We start from the raw sequence: 21,047 nt of genomic DNA, 5'->3' as shown, positions 1-21,047 counted from the left end.
CTGGGCACCCAGCTGAAGCTCAGGCTCAAACACAAAGGATCCCAAAGGATCCCCAAGGCAGACTCTCATCCTCCCATCTCTGCAGTCACTGGCACTACAGTGACACAGGGATTGTCACCACTCACTTGAGGACTGAACTGTGTGCTCTCTCCCCACAATAGGACTAAAAGAGAAACAGTTCTACATGGCGGCCCTGGACCTTATACAATCTTTAAAAATAGCTTCTTTGAGATCTGCTGAGTCCTCAATGCTGGGTGACTCACCAGAGCTGGGTTATTTTTCAGTACCCCAAGCTGTGGCATTTCTGCCCCACAGCGGGCACTTGGCAACCTGTTGGGCAGCTTGGCATGAGTGTGGTTAGACTCCCTCCCTAAGGCAAACCCAGGGCCTCGGCAACTGTACTTCATTCCCAGCTAGTGAAAACATTTGAATATGAGATTTTTTTTTTTTTGTAACATGATTAACTATAATGCTTACCTTCTTTAATTTTTGAAGAGTGGCTTTATTTTCATCTATTGCCTGTTTTAACTGAACACATCTAAATTTTTAAAAAGAAAGAAAACACAGTGCTTATTAGCTTACAGAATCAGAAAGTTTTTTCATAAAATTATATACTCTAGGCAGGCAAGGCAATTAGCTATTGCAGGAATAATGCCTAAAAATTCACATGTAGGAAAACCTATGGGCTTTGATGATCTGAAAAGTGCATTTTAAAATACATTTTGGATCACTTCTTAGCCTTTTGGCTTAGATCAAACATAACATACATTTTGGAAAATTTCATTCATTGTTAGGTCAATAGTATTTCCATTTGTCTTTTTGGAAATTATATAAATAAAGGAAGAAAGAATGGGTGGGAAGGAAAGAGAAAAGAGAAAGAAAAAAGAAAGAAAGCTTGAACCGATTTCAGGGTCTCAAGTACTTCTCAATGAAACCTAAGCACAGCTCCAGAAAGTACGGATAATTTGCATACTCTACCTTTGGTAAATATCTTGCCTTTTATTAGATTCTAGAGCTCCTTTCAATTGGCTTTCAGAAAGCAAATCATCAACCTACGGCAAATGGAGACAGTTTAAAACATCACCCTAGAAAATGTTTTGGTTCTCTTTTTACCCCAATATATAATGAACAGTTTGAAAAACACAATAATAAAGCTGAAAAAAATAATAATAAAGCTGAAAGAATTTTACAACAAATACTCATCCCCCATAACTAGAGATTCTACGCTGAACATTTCTCTGTGCCTGACTTCTCCATTCATCAGTCCACCTTATTTTATATGCATTTCAAAGTAAACTGCTGTCATCAATCCACCTCTTCTTGAAAAATGAGCTCAGGCTGTCATTAACTAGATTCAATACCTAATATGAGATCTGCATGCTGGATGCACACGTCTAAAGTGTACCTTTGTCACATTTTGACAAATGCATACACTTATATACTCAAATCCCTATGAGGATACAGGAAATTACCTTAGAAAGTTCCTGTTACCTTTCCCAGCAAATCCTCATCTCATTCTTCCAGACAAACCTGTTCTGATTTTTTCCACCGAACATTAACTTTGACTGCTCTTACCCTTTGAAATAAATGGACCTACACAGTATATATTGTTGTATAAGCCACTCCATGGTACCATGTTTGAGATTCTTCCACATTACTACATGAGTGCATTTCTTATTACGGAGTGGAATTCACTGTATCAAGTGCACTGCGACTTTGTTTATCCTGACTTAGTATTTCAACAACTGTGTGTATCACATGCACCCTTTTGTCAATGTACCACACAAAAGAGGCACATCTCTGGTTTCTTTTGTGCATCAAAACGGACAAAATTTCACTAGGGTCTTCTGTGTGCTTCCTATTTGGCATCCACCTGAGTGTTATTTACAAAATCACCCACCCACTGCTGGGGCCAGGCACCCCAGGCGCACCCCCAACAGAAGTGCATTCCTTGTCCACAGACACCGACTTGGAAGAGCATGCCTTTTTCTTTTCTTTTTTTTTTTGCTTCAGGTGTCTATTGTAGAGATAACTAGCTAATATTATCAAAATGTCCTACTAAAATGCTCCTGATTCAATTTGATCCACATTAAATAATCCCCGTAATTGTGTTTTATTTTGCTTTAATAATTATTTTTATAGTTTGTTCCTGAAACTTGTCCTGGTTCTTCTAATGTCTCACTGAATTTAAAATTAGATAAGAACCACATTAAGTCTAGTAAAACCCAGCAGAAGTCAGTGCCCCATCAAATTTTACCTTTATTTGTCCAGAGTATTTTGTTTCTTTTGCACCACTAGGATTCTAAAGTCGGTGTAATTAACTAAATTTTACCTTTTAAAGTCACTAAAATTTCTGTCAAATCTTTTGTACTTTCTTCAATTTAATTTATTTTAACTGAAACAAAGATTCACTTCAATACATGTATAGATAGTTTAAATCAGCTGGACGTATCTATCTTTTTAAATATTTATTACTCCTTTATGCTAAAAATATTTAAATTTTTTCTCCTTCCCATTATGCTGGAGATGGAACCTAGGGTCTTGCACATGCCAGGCAAGTACGAAAGGAACTAAACTTTGAATTTTAAAATAAGAATTGAAACAGCATAAAATATGAACATGACAACATTTTTTATTTGTCAGAGAACACGTAATAATCTTACTTAGTGGAAAAATATACAGTGAACCATACACTAAAAAGTACAAATAGTACGGGCTGGGGAAATAGCCTGGTGGTCTAAGTGCCTGCCTGGCAAGTGCAGGGACCCAAGTTTGATCCCCAGTACAACATGCTGTGCCACCCTAAAACTGTGCCTGGTGGCACATGCCTGTAATCCCAGTGCTGGGTAAGCTGAGAAAGGAGGATCACTAGGAGTCTGAACTGTGTAGCAAGATCCTCTATCAAAACAAACACAGAAACAAAAAACAGTACAAACAGTAAAATGAAAAACAAATTTCAGAAAATAAAGGAACACACCATTACTGTTTTTTTCTTATTTTTAAATAAGCACGTAGCGCTTTGAAAACATATTCAAGCAAGAAAAATAAGCTAGTATTTAATGACACAGGTACCATTTTAGATCTTCTACATATATATCTATATCTGAAATACTGTATATTCCATTCTAGATCTCTAATTTGCTATTTTATCATATTTTCCCTATACGGTAAATTTCTTTAACAATTTTTAATCACAGTACTTTTCTAACCCTGTAATTTATCCATTCCTCTATTACTGATCACTTGTCACAGTATTTTTTTTTTCTACTATAAGCAGTAATGCGATGAATATATTTACCCGTGGATCTTTGTCCTAAGTTTTATTTCACATGAAAGATTACCCTTGAGGAGTGTGAATATTTGCTGCATTGTCAAACTGATTTCCAGAAATGCTGTACCTTACACACCTGGTCAGCCAACGTTAAGTGTCTGTTCGGTTATTGTCCCCAGAACTGAGTAACGCGACTTTTAAATGTTCGCGCTATCTCGTCTCCGAAACGGCTCCCTAGTGTTTACAAGTTACTTGTATTTCCTCCTTAGTTCACGTCCTCGGTTCCGTTTATCGGATCTTACTGTTCCTGCGCACGAAGCACGCGGCGTGACCCGGCCTCCGGGGCTCGCGCAGCGGGCAGGCGCGGCGCGGAGGGCGGCCGGGGGTGCGCGGCCTGAGGCTCGGTCGGGGGGCCTGCAGCCGAGCTCCGGCTGGGAGGCGGGGCGCCGTCGGGCGGGAGGCGGAGTGCTTAGGGCGGAGGGCGTCCGTGGTCGGGGCTTGGCTAGGGCTGCGGATGGGTTCGAAGCCGGGTAGGGCGCAGCGACTGCGGGGTGGGGCCTCACGACCCGGGGGAGGGGTGATAGGAGCCGGGGTCGCGGAGCCGAGGGCGCCGAGCGCGCAGCTGCGCCCACCTCCCGCCCGCCGCAGGGCCGGCCCCTCCTCAGGCCCGGGTCCCGCGCCGCACCGCGCAACGCACCTGTAGCTTCAGCTCCTGACTGCGGCGCCGCACCGCCTGCAAAGGGCCCCGCGGACGCCGGGGTAGCATCTCCCCTGCCGCTGTGCCACGGTCCCGCCGGTTGCCAGGGAAACCGGGGCGTTGACGCGGGATGATGACGCCATCGCCGCGCGCCCGCCTCCCGATCTAGCCTCGCGCGTCCTTGGCGCTCAGCTAGCTCTCGCTGGCTACGGAATTATTTTCCCTCACTAATTCCGAAGGATTTGGAGAATGCCTCCTGGCATCCAAAACTACACGTCTCACATTACATGGGCGTTACACGACGTTCCTTTTGGGGTACTGTGTTGTGCAGTTCGGGTCTTACTGTCCTTTTCGCTAAACTTATGAAACGAGTTGAGCCTCGTAAACGCTTTCCTTAACTACAAGAACTTTTCAGCCCCCATGGGATGCCTGGTTCTAGGGCATATCGCACTTTTAAAAAGGCAGTTGTTTACTCTTTGCCGTTTGGGGTATTCCGGATGTTTCGTCGTCTTCTGAATTCGCACGTGGTCCATCCTGAATTCTGTAGGGCGGTGGTGGTGATTCGCCCTACAGCAAGTCTACGAGCAAATTATGAGTTCTCCGTTGTGAGCCTCAGTTTCCCCAAAGGGGACGCAAGCCTCTCAATTCACCTCCCAGACAACGCTACAGCAGAATTCCCCTTGAGTGTCAATGATGATGGTCCACGCTCGTCTCCGAAATGATGGAGCACATTCATCTAAATGGTGTTGTTCAGTACAGCATGTAATAACGCAGGCCGGGCTGAAGTGTCATTTGTTTATGTATTTGTTCAAGTGTATACATGGAGAAAAACAGACCACGAAGGTGCAGCTCACTGTACTTGCACGTGCTGAACACACAGCATATAACTGCATCAAGATTAAAAAGCAGAACATTCCGTGCACCCCATGTCGTCGCTTAGTTCCTAGCACCCTCAACTCCAACCACCGAAGCTACATTCTACCGTTATTTTTTGTTAGTAGAAGTTTGCAGCACATAACGATCACACGGGGTATTGGTACTTGTACAGGACACATCTTAATGCTTTTTCAGTCCTTTCCCTCCTCTTCATCTCTTAGTTTTACCTTAGGTTACAACGACCCAAACTTGTTTTGGTTCCTTTTGAACTGTATAGTGGAATCAGGCAGTGTGCACTGGTTTCTTTTTGTTGTTGTTGTTTTGGTTTTTTTTTTTTGGCAGAACCAGGGATTTGAACTCAGGCCCTTGTGCTTGCCAGGGAAGTGCTTATTCTACTGAGCTATCTCCCTGGCCCCTGCACTGGTTTCTTGTGTACTTTTAACATCATGTTTACAAGATGCTGTGTTCTCTGTAGCTATAGTTTGCTTATTCTCAGTGGAATCTTAAGTCAAGACCTGTGTTTCCTGACCAAAGGCTAAACAGGAAGAGGCTGCAGGTGCTAGACAGTGTACTGGGGGGAAGGTCCTGGGATGGGAGTGGGGACAAGGACAGGCTACAGAATACAACCAAGGCCAGAGAGTAGCCTGGAAAGGGGCCCCTGTGTCTCTCCTGATAAGAAAAGTGACTGAGGCAGAGCCTCAAGAACAAGGGGTTCAGGCCCCTCTAGTCCTCTGAGGCAGCAGCCATGCTGAGAGCCAGGCAGGTGCCTATCTGGACCATGCGGTGTCATGGTTGGTGTGCTGGCCTGTGTTGTGGCCTGCACTGTGGCCAGACTTTTTTTCTGATCCTGACCATTCGATGGGGCTTTTAGGGATCCACCCCAAGTGGCCTGGTTGGCTAGAATCTTGCCATCTCTGCAGGTAGGCTACAGCAGGCAGACCCTAGCCCCATGGTCTGCCACAAGTCTGCAAAGATCCAGGGATGGGCAGTGCCACCTGGCTTCCTCCAGAGCCAACATGGGTCTAAGTGATACCAGGTGATACTATGGAATGGGAGACAAGATAATTTGGGCACAGATTGAATACAGCTTCATTTAACATTATTACCAGTTATTTAATAAAGGCAGAACTTAACCGGCAATTTACATTGATCCATCCATCATGCCTTACATGGGAAGGACAGCAGTTCTAGGGGAAAGCTGCACTGGGGAGAAGTTGTCTAGCCTTCTGTTCCTGTTCATCATGACGCTGGACCATCGGCCTACACCAGATAGCTGCATCAGCATAGTGTGTGCCAGCTCGAGGCCGATGAGGTCCCCATCATGGCATCCCACCGGATGTTCCCACTAAAGAACATCAGTGATGCTTGGGTTCGCACCAATATGCTTAGGCCTGCCCTGCACAACTTCAACTGGCCTTGTCCCAGCCAGGCCCTCATGCTGTTTCCTCCTCCCCCTTGCTGATACTGTTCCACTCCTCCAGATGCTCCAAAATCCTACATCAGCAAGCAGGGCTGTGGTAGACGTGGTGCAGTGTGCTGCTGCAGCTGCTGCCAGTGTTGTGCATGATGTTTGGGCGCTAGACTAGTTGCATGAGGCAGGAGAAGTCTGTGCTGCACTAGCATGTGCCTTGGAAAGACTTAAATAATGCAAAAGATTGTCCTTTTATTATTATTGTTTAATCCATTGACAAGTTGCTGTGGTGACCCAAAGAACTGAAAAAGAAAGCAGCTGCCTTATCACCCAAATACTGATTTGCTCAGATGATACAATGCCTCATGATACAATAAAATCACAAAAATTTCTTACCAAAACAATGGGTTGCAACCTCAACGGAGCAATAATTATCTGAGGTGCCCCAACCACTCACTAGTCCAGTTATTTAAATGGATAACTAAAAATTGTGTATGTTTGGTTGTTTGTAACAGGAAATAGAAAATGACAATTGTATTAAGTGTATTCAACATAAGAATCGATGGGTTGAAATGACACCCGTCTGAGCAATGCTCTGGACAGTCAATACGTAACAAATGCACTGCCAGTGATGCTCAGGGCAAACTGTTAAGTGGTTAAAAATCCTAATGTCCAGGCCATAGTCTGTCACCCCAAATCCCTGGGGAGTGGTACACAGGGATTGTTATTGGGGGGATGTCTTATTTTCATATTGGTGATTGAACCCAGGGCCTTATGTGGTGTTCTAGGACTAAGCTATACCCTCAACTCTTTAGTTTTAAGACATGGTCTCACTGTGTCACTCTGGCTAGCCTTGAACATTTGATCCTCCTAATTACTTAGGATTACAGGCATGTGCCACATGCTACTTTTGTGTGCATGTGTGTGTGGTTGTGGTGGGTACTGGAAACTAAACCCAGCAGCTTTGCACTCAGCTATATCCCCAGCCTTTTTTTTACTTTCTTGTTGAGTTGCCCAGGCTGGGCTAGAACTTGATCCTCTGGACTCAGCCTCCCAGATTGCTGGGATTATAGATGGGTGTCAGTGTGCCTGGCAAGGGGTTGGTTATTTAATGTCGCCCTAGGTGATCATAATGGGCAGCCTGGAGACCCAACCCAAGCACACGCCTGTCGAGTGTGTGGGAGAGCATCTACGCTCTCCTACGCCCGCTGGATCCCTCCGGACCCAGCCTAGGCCCACTTGTGAGCGAGTCCTTCTGTCCTGCTCTCTGGACCCCTCCAGACAAAACCCAGGCCTGGCATACAGGCCTGAGGTGAAACTCTGCAGCTGAAGTCCTGCAGAGAGGCTAGGGGCCAGAACCACCCAGCTAATCCAGGAGCAGAACATCTTGTCAGAGGGGCACAACAGGCCCACTTCAGCACAGCAGCCAGACCCAAGCTAGGCACAACTGGATGAACTCAAACTTTATAGATCTGCACCCGAATTTCAGTAGATGCTAAGGTTATAACTGCTTAATGGGCAGCCTGGTCAAAATTATAGCTGAGAGAGGCAGGAATTCTCAGCTAGTAGCCTTTATCTTACATGGTGGCGTGATCTATGAGGAATGCGAGGTGTAAACGGGGAAGCCAAGGAATAGTGAGAATCAGCGTTGGAAAGATCAGGTACATCAGGATGGTGACAGTGGAACAGGCCCAAAGAGACCAAATTAGACCAACCAGTCAGAACCCAGAGGCTTCATCGGGCATATTCCAATAGTCTGAAGACAACATTTGCCTCAAGAAACTTACCTCATTTCACAAAGCCTCGGATCTCTGAGCCTCAAGGAGTGATATGAGTAGGAAGCTTCAGGAAACTGGCCCACATAGGGTGGAGGTCTAAGAATCAGCCTTTCAGTCCCACCTTCTGCATTTACAGAATGAATGAAGAAAAAGTTGGAACTAGTAAAGCACAGCAGCCCTTGTAAAATGGGAAGTGAAAGCGTGGCTCTCTCAGAAACAGCTATCCCAAGTCATCTTAAACAGAGCTGAGATACACAATCTTTGTGGCAAGGACAGTGTGCCACAAAACACCTCTTGCATCTCAAAATTAACCGGGGTCTTGGTCACTCAATCTTGAGAATGGTTAGGATTTATCCCTGACCTCTCTATGCAAGAGGGTTTCTCTTTCACATGTATATTTCATGACACATAAAGGAGATTTTAGCCAAAAACAACTTACATTGTGCACAGGCCTTACATTTACCATCCTTACTGCAGCTATGGTACACACTGTCCTGCTTTCCTGAGCAAGCAGGCTGAGTAATGAGACCATAATGGTCCCATCGCTACTCTCCCTTGTCACCGTACCAAGGAACTGGCACAGGTTCCACAGGAAAGAGGACTGATGGCTGCTCAAAACAACAAACTTCAGCTTTAAGAATCTGGGTCTCCTGATGCAGTAAAGACAAGCACCACTCGTTTCCCTTTGGGAAAGGTCCAAAGAGTTAACATTTTTTATTTTAAAAATAGATTCATAAAGTCCAGTAAGAAATTATTTCTTCCCAGTGCTTTTACATCCATCGTCGACAAACTGCGGGAAACAGGAGAAAATAAAGTTAGTAATACATAATCTTTAACTCCGAATTATTTTTTATTAAGCCATGGACTATAAGATCAGATATTACACAAGAAAACTGTGGCCCTGAAAAATGATGTGGCACAACTCGGATGAAAAAAAAAAACAAAACTATGCCTGAGAGGTCTGGGCCCCGGGGATAGCTCAGTGGAATAAGTGCTTCCCTGGCAAGCGCAAGCGCAAGGGCCTGAGGCCTGAGTTCAATCCCTAGTTCCGCAAAAAAAAAAAAAAAAAAAGAAAGAAAAAGAAAAACAAAAAACAAAACTATTCCTGGACGCAAGGTTTCCGATGTCCAGGCCAAAGCTCTTTCCACCTTCCCCGGCCAACAACCGCCCAAGAATTCGGGTGGGCATTTCCAAAAGTTCAACGCCCAGATGGACTACTGGGATGTTGCCAACGCGAATGCTGCAGGGAGGGGAGGGAGCAGAAACACATCACGATCGATATAATTTTTTTTATGTGGTTCTTTGCAGTATTTCCCATTTTGAAGTTAAATGTCAGGGTGCACCTATTTGCCCACGGTAAGGCATTCCCATTTAAAAAATCGCAGTTAACTACACAGTGGTTACACCGGAGAACAAGTGCTTGGAGACCACCGCTCCGCCTCCCCGCCGCCGCCCAGCCGGGTGTCCCCCCAGGCGCGCGCCGCCCCGCCCGCTCACCGCGCAGCACACGCCGGGGTGCGGGACCCGGCTCGCAGCCGCCGGGGACGGGGCTCCCGCGGGCATCGCCACGCTGGCCCCCGCGCGCCGCCTCTCAGGCCAGGTCCAGCTTCTTCTGCGTGGTGGCCAGCTTGTCCTGCAGCCTCCGCTTCCTCCAGTCCAGGTAGCGCCTCCGCAGCCGGTTTGCCTGCCAGCCCACAAGCACTCCAGAGGCGAAGGCCACCAGCACGGACACCTGCAGCGTCCTCTCCGACACGTCCCCCATCGCGGCCGCCCGCCGAGCAAGCGGCGTGGCCTACGGCGCGACGCCGGGGTCAAATCGCGCAGCGCGTTTACAGGCCGGGTGCTCCGCAAAAAGGACCCGAAGGCGCGGTAGCGCCTCCTCCCACGCGAGGGTGCGATGTCTCAAACGTTGTCCCCCCCCCCCCCCGGATGTCCCCATCTTTCTACCCTGTTCTAATGTTTAACGTGAATCAGATATTGTCATGCGTGATCAGCTAACGCTGGCGTCTTGCCAACCCAATTTTAAATCCAGACTTAAATTCTATTTGCTGTCAGCAACAGCCACGTGTGTAATTAAATCATTCTGGTTAGTTGGAGTTTAAAAAATATAAACCAATTGAAACAGATGACGTTATCTTTAATACTATATTTTACTTATCTCAATTTGTACAGGACGTCATTTCAACATACAATCTTTTTTTTTCCTGCTATTTTTATTTTTTTAATTTTTTTATACTAAGTCTTTGGAATCTGGCGTTAATCACACTTCTCAGTTTGAATACTGAATTTTCGGGGAAGATAATAGATCGCATAGTATTTGTAACTGAAAAAGTAGACTCAAGGTCAAGCTGTTCTCAACACATGGGTATTTTTCCAATAACTAAGTTTAGAATTGTTTTAAAAATTAAGTGGGAATCCATTAAAAATTTTTGAAAATTAAAAATTCAGTTCTTTGGTCGCACTAGCTACCTTAGGGCCTAGTAACCTCCACACGGAATTGTGCAGGTCCAGGGATCCCTGACACAGATCAGAATTGTCAGGATAGGAAAAGCGGACCCATTTCTAAGGATGAAATTCCCGGGGGCCCTCCATGATTCCCGCCTGCTGGGGGAGGTCTTCGGGGGACGCCTTCCTGTGAAGTGCTGGCAGGCTCTTCATGAGCTCCTAACGCAATGAAGCAAAGGTGGTGAGATGTCGGGACTGTTGTTACTTTATGCTGTACAAACTTTTTAACAGATTGAAGACTTCCCTGGCAGCTTGCTCAGGTAAATGGGTATGTCACGACGTTCACAGACAGCACAGAACCCAAAGAAGGGCAGGATACGCCTGAGCACTAAAGAGCTGCAGCTTTCTGTCCTACAGCCACAAGGGAATGAACACTGCCTGCAACCCAAATGCCCTAGAAAGTAGATTCCTTCCCATTAGATAATGCAGGTGAGAACACAGCTGGCATTCTCTTTTCTTTTTTTCGCAGTGCTGGGGATTGAACCCGGGGCTTTCACACTGAACTATATCTCCAGACCTTTTTAAAGTTTTTATTCTGAAACAAGTTCTATTTAAGTACTAACTTGCCCAGGCGGAATGGAGCTTGTGATCCGCCTGTTTGTCTCCCAGAGTGCTAAATCATGGCTCAGCTGTGGCCCATGGAAAGTGTGAAATAATAAAGGTGCGCTGGAAGCTGCTAGGCTCGTGGTGATGTGTTACACGGGGTTAGATACATGGAAAGTGCTGGTTTCTCAATACCCACCAACCCAGGTCACAAACAGTACACTCAATACTTGTGACATCAGGTGTGGGAAGGGAGCACTCACCAACCAATTCAACTGACACCACGGAGTGTCCTCAAATTCGGTTTCAATGACACGTGTCTAGTTGAAGGATGGTGTCAGAGTCCTCAAATTGAGGGCTCGGTGTGCAAGAGCCCTCCACTTGATGTCACCTATACTTTTTGACTGGCTATAAATTGAGGGTTCCCACAACCCTCACCTCAGATTTGACTAATTTGCTCGGGCAGCTCATAGAACTCAGGGAAACATTCCACTTTACCCATTTGTTACAAAGGGCCTTACAAAAGGTGCAGGTGGACAGCCAGATGGAAGAGCGGTGTAGGTAAGGTGTGTGGAAAGGGCTGCAGAGCTTCCACCCGTGGGGTGAGGTGGGACAGCACCCTTCAGCATCTCCCTGTGTTCAGCGACTCAGAAGCTCATCTGAACCCAATCCTTTTGGATTTTTATGTGAGTATCATTGGCCAATGGTGAGCAATTTAATCAGTACCTCCCCTCTCTGTAGAGGTTGGGGGATGAAGTCGGGAGTCCCACCCAACCTTCTGATTACGGCGTGGTCTTTCCAGTGCCCAGCCCCTATCAGGAAGTTATATTGGAGCCCCTGATCATTACATCAGCCTAAGAAAGACAACTTTACCACTACAGAAAGTCCAAGGAGTTGGGAAGCTGCATGCCAGGAGGCTAGACTAAGACCAAATAGGTACTTCACGGCATCACACACAGCAGTAGAAAAGAAATACAGTGTCTGAGACTCTGTCTCAGAGACATGAAGAAACAGTAAGCAAAAAGGAAGGAAGGAAGGAAAAGAAGGAAGGAGAAGAAAGAGAAAGAAGAGAGAGAAAGAGAGAGAAAAGAAAGAAAGACAGACAGACAGACAGATAGATAGATAGATGGATGCTGGGTGTGGTGTTCATTTACCACAGAAGAAGGTAATATGTTTTTCTGGCTCTCAGTTTCTCATTTGCAAAACACAAGTTTGGTAAGATCCAATCACTGGAAGATGTCTTTAAGGAGCCTTTTAGGTCTTAGCAGCCTGAAGTTCCGTACTTGGGCCACCAGTGAAATTCCAACTTCACTTGGAACTCTGTGCTTACCCTCAAGATACCTTTGGCTAAAAATAAGCCAGATCATGCGTGGCAGACATTGAACATGGGAGGTGCTTAGATGTGCAGAGCTGCCAGGCCCACAGACGGGCCCTTATTTTAGCAAGAGGCAACTTGGGCCAAGATAGAGCTGCCTGGGAAGTCAAAGGCCAATGTATCCCAAACTCAAAACCTTATATTTTCCTTCTGGGTGAGTTGTTTCGATAATGCATTTTAGTGGATTTGGTCAAGGTAAAGCAGCTTTCAGGTGAGGATTAAATTTGGATGATGAATTGGCTGAAAGTCAAGTGTCTTGAGTTAATTGATGACAGAATATCTTTTAAATGATGTATTAACTGCACCATGAGCTTGCTGTTTGAAGTACTTACCGGGGGGGCGGGGAGATGGCTCAGTAGAATAAGTGCTTGCCTGGCAAGCGCAAGGGTCTGAGTTCAATCCCCAGTTCAACCAAAAAAAAAAAAAAAAAAAAAAAAAAAAAAAAAAAAGATTAGCATTAAAAAAAGGCTTTGAAGTACTTACCAAGGGAGAAGAGGTTTCCATTTATAGAATTATGCTTTTATTGCTCATGAATAAATTCATCCAAAGTTTACATGGAATTGGGTTCCTATGCCACTTCCAGATTCCAGGGTATGAAGCAGCCACTTTGTACTCTAAAGTTCCCATGAAGAGTGAATGCATGTATGTGATGAAAATGGAACATTCCGGTTCATGAGCGGATCTCCGTGGAATGCCCACTAGTGGACATGAGCAGAGAACAGGCTCTGGGCCACCCAGGTTGACAAGATCATTTTGAGGGGGGGCTCTGGTACCCACGTTCCCCAGCCCCTGGTGGTAGATGTGTCCCCAGAGTCCCATGAGGTCATAGGTAGGGTTTTGGAGAGGAAGTGGATCATGAGTGAGTGGTGTTGGATCTGGCTGTGGGATACTGGGTTAGCTCACTCATTGGCTTAGCATAATTCTGAATGTGGATGGTGGATTTTCTGAAGAGGGGAAGACCTATCCTGGATGTGGGTAGCAAATGAATAGGTTTGTAGCCTGGATAGAATAAAAAGGAAGAGAAGGAAGGCTCCGTGCTTCCTGCCTGCCACATCGTGAACTGTTCCTCTTTTTGCATGCTCTCCCATCATGTCTCCTTGCCTTGGAGCCAGGCAACTATGGAATGAAACATCTACAAACTGTGAGATAAAATAAACCATTTTTCTTTTAACTACTGTGTATTGGGTATTTTGTCCCAGTAGTGAGAAAGTAACTAAGAGAAGAAGTTAGCCAGTTGCCCGGTTGATTCCAGGGAACCCTTCTTCCTTTTAAGGGGTCAATGACTTGTCTTCAAAGGAATAACACGTGTTCTGGGAATGGATTTGGTTCCTCTGGCCATGCACAGATGTGAGTACCACTGTTCAGAACTGGACAAAAGGCCTTACCCAGAGCTGTGTAACACATCTTTAATTGAGAATGGGTATTCAGAAACTGGGGCTTGAGATCATGGAACCCAGTGGTCTTACCAGAGAAGTAGCTGGCTTTATAAACTACTAGATTGGCCCATGACAGTGGAGTTCCAATGGTAGTTGGGCACCTATAAGAGTCAAGTGATGCCTCCAGGACATGGGTATACCTTAAGCCAGCAAGCGCTAAATGTATCCTGTACATCTCACATTACCAGATGTACAGGACTCAGGTGAGGGAAAAAGTGCCCCATCACTGTTCTAGTCAATAACACTCTCAAATAATTTGCTTTGTAGCTTTGATAATCCTAGGATGTGGAGGTACCTGTATTAGTCAACTTCATGTTACTACAATGACATACCTGAAGAGAAAGATTATAAAGAGAAAAGATTTGTTTAGGCTAATGGTTCTCGAGGTCCAGTCCAAGATCAGACTGTGCCATTGTTTCGGGCTTTGGTGAAGGAAGCACACCATGGCAGGAATCCCCAGTGGCACACACTGTTTACATCATGGACTAGGCACCAAGGCAAAAGACATGACAGGTTGGAGGTCCCACAGTCCCCTCTGGGGTTACTCCCTCAATGATTCAGTGACTTCCTACCACATCCCACTTACTAAAGATCCACAGTACCTCCCTAAAGTGCCACCTTTAAGACCAAGCCTTAGTGGACTTGTGAAGGACACTCATCCAAACTAAAGCAGTGCTGGTACTCAAAGGAAACCTTTTCTACAAAGTAGCATGGTCCTAATCCCAGTGAAGTGAAAGTGAAAACGCCCTTGATTCCAGCTCTTCTGGGCACTCGTGGTGCTAGACCAATGTGCACATTTAGGGCCCACTATTTTGCCTCTGGTAGTAGGTACCAACAGCCAGGAGAACTTGTGCTGCTGCTACATAGTGGGGCATGGACAACCATGTTGAATCTGAGGGATTCACTGGGATGTCCTACTGTAAATATGGAAAACTATAGCAATCCAATGAAGACAGAACTACCATTTCTTATGGGAAAGAAAGGTTGGATCAGCCTGCCAACTAAAGAACCTGATTAACAAAGGCCAAGGGGACCATGGATCAGGTGGTAGAAGGAACAAATGTCAGTCCGACTTAGGACTCAGGACCAGCCACTTCAGGGGTTGCAACAGTGACACTTAGGTTCCATCACCACGGCCTGATTCAGGTGGGAGTGTGACAATCTTAGTCCATTCGGCTGCTATAACAAACTACTGGGATAAAAGTTGGAGTGGTTTATGGACAGGAATTTATAGAGGCCAGGAAGCCCAAGTTGAAGGCACCAGCATTCAGCATCTGGTGAGGGTCTGCTTCCTGGTTTCTTGCTGTATCCTCACGTGGTAGAAAGGATGAGGAAACATCTGGGCTCTCTTTAGAAGGGCACTAATGCCATTCATGAAGGCCCCACCCACACAATTTTGTTACCTCCTGAAGGCTTCCTCTTAGTGCTGTCATATGAGGGGTTAGGTTTCAGCATAAGCTTAGGGGACACACACATTCTGACCATAGCAATGGTCAAGCTGATTTTTACTCTTTCATGATATACTATCTCCTTTTCACCCAAATTAAAGAAAGAGTGGAAGCTCAGGTGTCAAAGTGAAGCTGGCGTTCGGTTACACTCTAAATCTTTTTCACTCCTGCCCATCTGCACTAGCACACTGACCTGTGGAGATTCTACAGTGTGGGTGATCTTCCGCCTGGTTTCCATTTGGGTTCTGCCAATGAAGAGACTCAACCAGGTGTTGGGAGAAGGGTGAATTTGGGGTTTTATTCCTTGACCCCATTTTCTATGGAGTCATCTCTAGCTGGCTGTGTCCCTCTACTCTCAGGCCTGACCTCATAGGTATAGGATCAGCACAGTTACATACAGCCCCACACTCGGAAGGGCCCAGGCTCGGGGGTAGAGCTCTGCAAGAGCCATCTTGACATTCTTAATAATTTTCTTTTCATGTGTGTTTTATAGGAAAGTGTAGTTAGACAATAGGTCATGTGTGGGACATGGAGTCAAGGCTCATGAGATATCCCCTATCCTGAGGCAGAGCTCGCAGCCACCTGCTCCCCACGAGGTCACCCAGTCCCAACTCATCTTCTTCTCTCCACCCCATGTACCAGCTGCTTCCCTCTTGTGTGCCTGGTGAGGTGGAGATACATGGGGCCCAGGGGACCACGGTAGTCACCATTTTCCCACATTCCCAGCACCACGGACACCTCCATGGGCAACTCTAGTGGGGTGAGCCTCTCCGCTCCCCATCCAGATGCCAGGTGCATCCTAGTATGAAAGTTTAAATACCCAGGGGAGCCTTTTCTCCCATGATGGTTGAAGTGGCAGCCATGGGAATGTCTTTGGCTGGGGCAAGGCATGTCCATCCCATGAGGTGGCTGGAGGGAGGAGAACCCAACAGTATGGAGTAGAGGTTTGCTGAGATGAAAGCAAGGGTCTGCAGATGCCTGCAAAATTATGTTCTAGCCCCGACAGTCTCTGTGTGGAGGCCCACCTGAGCAGCTCTCCTTGAAAGAAGAGTGATTGTCTCCATTTTGACTGAGCCGGACCCTATTTCCTTGTATTATTATGTACAGAGCTGGCTAGGACTTCTGTTTATCCTTCAATTGGCCTTAAGCAATGTGTATTGGTCTCCCTGAGGTGCTGGTGATAGTCTTTGAAGGTGGCGTGCGTGTTTCCCTGGTAACCTATACCTGCTGCTCTTTAATGTGAGCCGGGTGGAGACAGGACGGTAGAGCTAATGCTCCGCGGCGCCAGCTGGGATCGAGCCTGGAGACAGAGGCCATGACTTCCTGGGGCTTGAAAGGCTACACCAAAGCTGAAGCACCAGACTTACCAAAACATTAGACACTATATAATGCAGATTACTCTCTCTGCATATCCTCTCTGCATATCACAGAGGTAAATTGAGGCCACCCACCTAGCTCTGCTCATAGTAGTCTGTTTCTCACTAGTCTCAGTCAATCCTCAAGCCACTCCCCCACTGAATAAAACTGGGTGAGGCCCTGGGTTGCGCTCTTGATTCCAGAAAGCCATCTTCATGGCTGGTCTTAGAGCCCCTTGACTCCCCAATGATTGAAGATATAATTTAGTGTCTTTATTTTCGCCGTGGGTTGCATTGTAAGTGGTAGATTGGAATCAATTTGATGGGATTCCAATAACGTAACTTTGGGATTACAAATAGTGGCTTCTTGGACGAGACAAGGACCTGGAATTGTCTCCTACATCTCTGTGCTGGGGGGGAGTGTGACACTAAATAACAAGTAAGAAACAACTGCCAGGGAAAGAGGAAGAAGAGAGGAAAAGTTTTGTATTTCAGCACTGTTGATGTCACTGTTCTCCTGCTTTTTGGACAAAGGGCTTTGCATTTCCTTTTGCTCTGAGGCAGCCGTGACTCCGCACACTGCCCCGCACTCTGCCACAGCAGCTTCTTCTCCCTCTGAACTGCGGTGGACCCTGACGGTGGTGCCAGCTCTGCTCCACAGCCCTGCAGCACTTTATGCCCTCTCCAGCCCAACCACAAATTGTAAATAATCTTGGAACTAAACTTCCCTCAGAGCTTCCAGACTGGAGTGTAATTTTTCCTGCTGAGACCCACTGAGACACAACCTTCCGCCTCCATCTCCCAAGACCTGCTCTTCCTCCTGTGCTTCCTGTCAAGTTCAGCTGCCCCCTTGGAGCTGTGCGTCTGACGTGTGGTTGGCAATGGGTAGGTCAGAGAAATGGGGAGTGGTGGGGTGCTGTGTGTGTGAAGGGTCCTAGAGGTAAAGTAGCATGCACCGCTGGATGGCTGCAGCAAAATCGGGGTGTTCACAGGTTCTCCTGCTGCAGGAGACTGAGGGCACTTCAGCAAAAAGCTTCTGGGTAGGCAGGGGAACTTGCAGAAACCCCTCACTGCTGGGTAAAATGTCTTTGTCTTTGGACCTTACATTAAAACAACCACGGCTCTTTCATAAATGTCTGCTTTGTCTATTCATCCAACCACCATAAGAAAAAACATGGGCCAGTGAAATATAATTGTTCCTCCTTTTTCTAGATTCTGTATGTGTGAGCCCACCAACCTTCCCCCAAAGCGACACCTGTGTGCTTAATACTTGCAGCGCCTTTGCACAGATTCACAGAATGCATACTACGGCAAAGCCCTGGAGTCCTCACGTGTGCATGTTCCCTGCTGAAGTGGAGCACAGTGACAGTCTACCTTCTCGTTTTAGCTCTCATACAGACAAGTGTCTTTCTTTCCCTTATCTATGGAGTGCCAATTTTGTGGGTACCTTTGGTTGAGTTTGTCGTGTAAAATGGCCCTGGGCGCAGTGCTGGAGCACTGTCTTGCATTTTTCTTTCTTTCTTTCTTTTTTTTTTTTTGCGGTACCAGGGATCGAACTCAGGACCTTGCGCTTGCCAGGCAAGCACTTATTCCACTGAGCTATCTCCCCAGGCCCCTATAAGTTTAGAGATCCCTTCATTTAGGCTACACTCTTTTATTTATTTATTTATTTATTTATTTATTTATTTATATGTATTTAGTTCAGGGTCTACAGGGTCTCACTACACAGATCAGACTCGTAGTGATCCTCCTGTTTTCAACCACCCAAGCGCTGGCATTACAGGCGCAAACCACCGGGCCCAGTCTCAGTTGCTGTCTCAGCACGCCAGGGGGTGGGGATGGCACAGCAGGACGGGGACTGAACTGCCAACCTCATTCAGCCTGTGTGCCTCTTATCATCCTGGGTTAGTTTAATGTAAATCAACAAATATTTTTATTCTTGAGTATTTTGATGTTTATCTCTGAAACATAATAATTCCTTTAAGAAGCTAATAACATCACCATTACATCTAAAAATTTAATAATCGTTAATATTATCAAGTTTCCCGAGAGCCCAAATTTCTCTCATGATTTTTATTTATTTATTTATTTTTTGGTTGTACCAGGGATCAATCTCAGGACCTTGTGTTTGCCAGGCAAAAACTTATTCCACTGAGCTATCCCCCTCTGCTCCAAATTTCTCTGTCTCATATCTATTTTTTATTTTAAGATTTGTTCAAGCTAGAATCCAAATCAAAATTGATTGAGGTGTCCACTAAATCTGTTTCGACTCACAGAGGCCTCTCCTTTCCCTTTTTCTAGTTTATCTGTTGAAATCGGTTTTTGTCCTGAGGAATTTTCCCCCACCTGGATTTTATTACTTGATTCCTGTGCATGCCACTTGATGCGTTCCTCCACTGGAGTCCTCGCAGCTGGTGTCAGGTCCAGAGACTTGATCAGGTCCCAGTTTTCGGCAAGGGTGCGCCACAGGTGGCACTGTGTTCTTGTCCGGAGGCAAACGGGATAGCATTTTTCTTGCCAGTGATGGTAAGATATACAGCCAATTACTGCTTTTCTGCTAGAACAAAATATCGGACGTGGTCAATCTAACAGAGAAAAGCATTATTTTGGCTCCATGATTTCCAAGGTTTCAGTCCGTGGTTGGCTGCTCCAGGGGAAAAGGCACGAAGGAAGGCTGTGGTGGAGCAGAGCTGCCCAAGCCCTGGTGGCCGGGAGCAGAGATGGAGCAGGCTGGGGTCAAGAATCCCGGCCCTGCAGGCCGTGCACGCCCCCACTGCACGCTTCCGCCACCCAGACTGCAGCTCACAGCAGCGTTAGCTACGAACCCATCAATGAACTTATCTGCTGATGACCTTAGCAGCTCCCCTAGAGCCAACCATCTTTCAAAAGACTCACTTCTGAACACTCAAGCCTTTGGGGGAGCTTTAGCTAGTACTTGGTTCTTTATTTTATGAAAAAGATAAAACAAAATTTTATAATCAAATAATAAGAGAACAACAATAGTATTACACTGTGTATCATAATCTTCAAAGTAGTTACTCAGAGTACAAGACAGAAACCAAAAAGGTTCTTACTAAAAAGAAACAGATGATAACACAGGCCTTTCTTTTCAATGAACTAAGACAAACTAGTAGTACAAACGAAACAAATTACCATGTCTACTGAAACATTTTTTAAAGCAGTGGAATTTGTAATTTGGGAAGAATTTGAATGTCTCCCCACTTCTTACTTATTTCTCTTCTGTTTTGCATTCATTCATTCTATCTATTCTCTCTCTCTCTCTTACACACATACACACACACATGCACAAAAAAATATGCACACACTTTAGGAAAAGAAAAGTAGCGTGATTTTTTCAACAGATACTATTACCCTTGTATGGGGGCCCCTAGAGGATATTGTGTATTACAGAAACCTGCTACACTGCTGGCCCTTAGAGAAGACATTGAAAATGCACATGTAGCAATCTCAGTGACCAAGGTCACCCAAGCAGGATTTCACTGTGCTAATAAATGTCTGGAAGCTCATGCCCACACTTTGAGCACCTTTCTAACTGTAGAGGTCAAAGTAACTACATCTTGTGATGCATCAATAAATTTAGTATCTGTGTATACATTTTTTTTTGGTGAACTCTCTCTCTCTCTCTCTCTCTCTCTCTCTATATATATATATATATATATATATATTTTCTCACTAAGAGAAACCATGCAATATTTGATCTTGTGTGTCTAGTTTATCTTACCAAACACCTTCTCAAGTTGCACCTATTTATCATGAATGCCTCAGTCATCTTTATAGCAGGGCAGCACTCCATTGTATATACCACATTTTCCTTATCCACTGATCTGTTGATGGACATATACGCTGTTTCCAAGATCTCGCTATTATATACATGTATACCTGTAATATAATGATTTTAACTCTTTTGGGAAAATACCTAGGAGGAGGCTAGCTAGGTCAAATGGAATTTCTATTTTTAGGTTTTTAAGGAATTGCCCCACTGATTTCTTTTTTCTTTTTTTTTTTTTTTAAAGTGTAACATTCAATTTTATTATTTTTTTCTCAAGAGTTTTCTTCAGTCCATTAAGACTCAGCTCCCCTTACATGGGCTTTGGTGGAGGTCGTGGGGCAGCACCAGCAGGTCTAAATCGGGGTGGAGGAGTTCGGTCCTTACGGGCTTCACGAGATCGATTTCTGACCACTTTGCTGTGAATGGCACAACTCACACAGTAATGCAGCTTCACGTACAGCTTGGGAAGCACATAACCGTCGAAGACACTCGCTTCGGAAATGTCCCTGACGGCGGTGGCCTCCACTATGTTCCGAATGACAAACTTCTTAATAGCCTTATC

At 45.5% G+C, this 21,047-nt stretch overlaps 2 protein-coding genes and 1 pseudogene across 5 annotated transcripts in view; 1 reads left to right on the top strand and 2 right to left on the bottom strand.

Annotated features, from left to right (window-relative positions):
- The window catches only part of Nphp1 (nephrocystin 1), a 41,900-nt gene extending 37,835 nt beyond the window's left edge, over nucleotides 1-4,065 (bottom strand). For all 4 annotated transcript variants that reach the window (XM_004633235.2, XM_023717505.1, XM_023717504.1 and 1 more), the window contains exons 1-3: nucleotides 3,969-4,065; nucleotides 979-1,052; nucleotides 478-538 (exon numbers count right to left, since the gene is read on the bottom strand). In XM_004633235.2, coding sequence (XP_004633292.1) covers nucleotides 478-538; nucleotides 979-1,052; nucleotides 3,969-4,037 — 204 coding nt within the window. In that variant the 5' untranslated portion in view covers nucleotides 4,038-4,065. The remainder of the gene's footprint in view (nucleotides 1-477; nucleotides 539-978; nucleotides 1,053-3,968) is intronic.
- Nucleotides 4,066-5,893: 1,828 nt separating this feature from the next.
- Nucleotides 5,894-6,327, top strand: LOC111817228 (annotated as a pseudogene).
- Nucleotides 6,328-8,718: 2,391 nt separating this feature from the next.
- LOC111817231 (uncharacterized protein encoded by LINC00116-like) overlaps nucleotides 8,719-21,047 on the bottom strand; it is a 29,077-nt gene continuing 16,748 nt past the window's right edge. The window contains 3 exon segments of the mRNA XM_023717367.1: nucleotides 8,719-8,823; nucleotides 9,531-9,816; nucleotides 9,819-9,934. Of these exon segments, the coding sequence (XP_023573135.1) occupies nucleotides 9,625-9,816; nucleotides 9,819-9,934 (308 nt within the window). The 3' untranslated portion in view covers nucleotides 8,719-8,823; nucleotides 9,531-9,624.

Source organism: Octodon degus, unplaced genomic scaffold (genome assembly GCF_000260255.1).
Source record: "Octodon degus isolate 3935 unplaced genomic scaffold, OctDeg1.0 scaffold00052, whole genome shotgun sequence".
Lineage (NCBI taxonomy): Eukaryota > Metazoa > Chordata > Mammalia > Rodentia > Octodontidae > Octodon > Octodon degus.
This window is presented reverse-complemented; position numbering and strand designations above follow the sequence as displayed.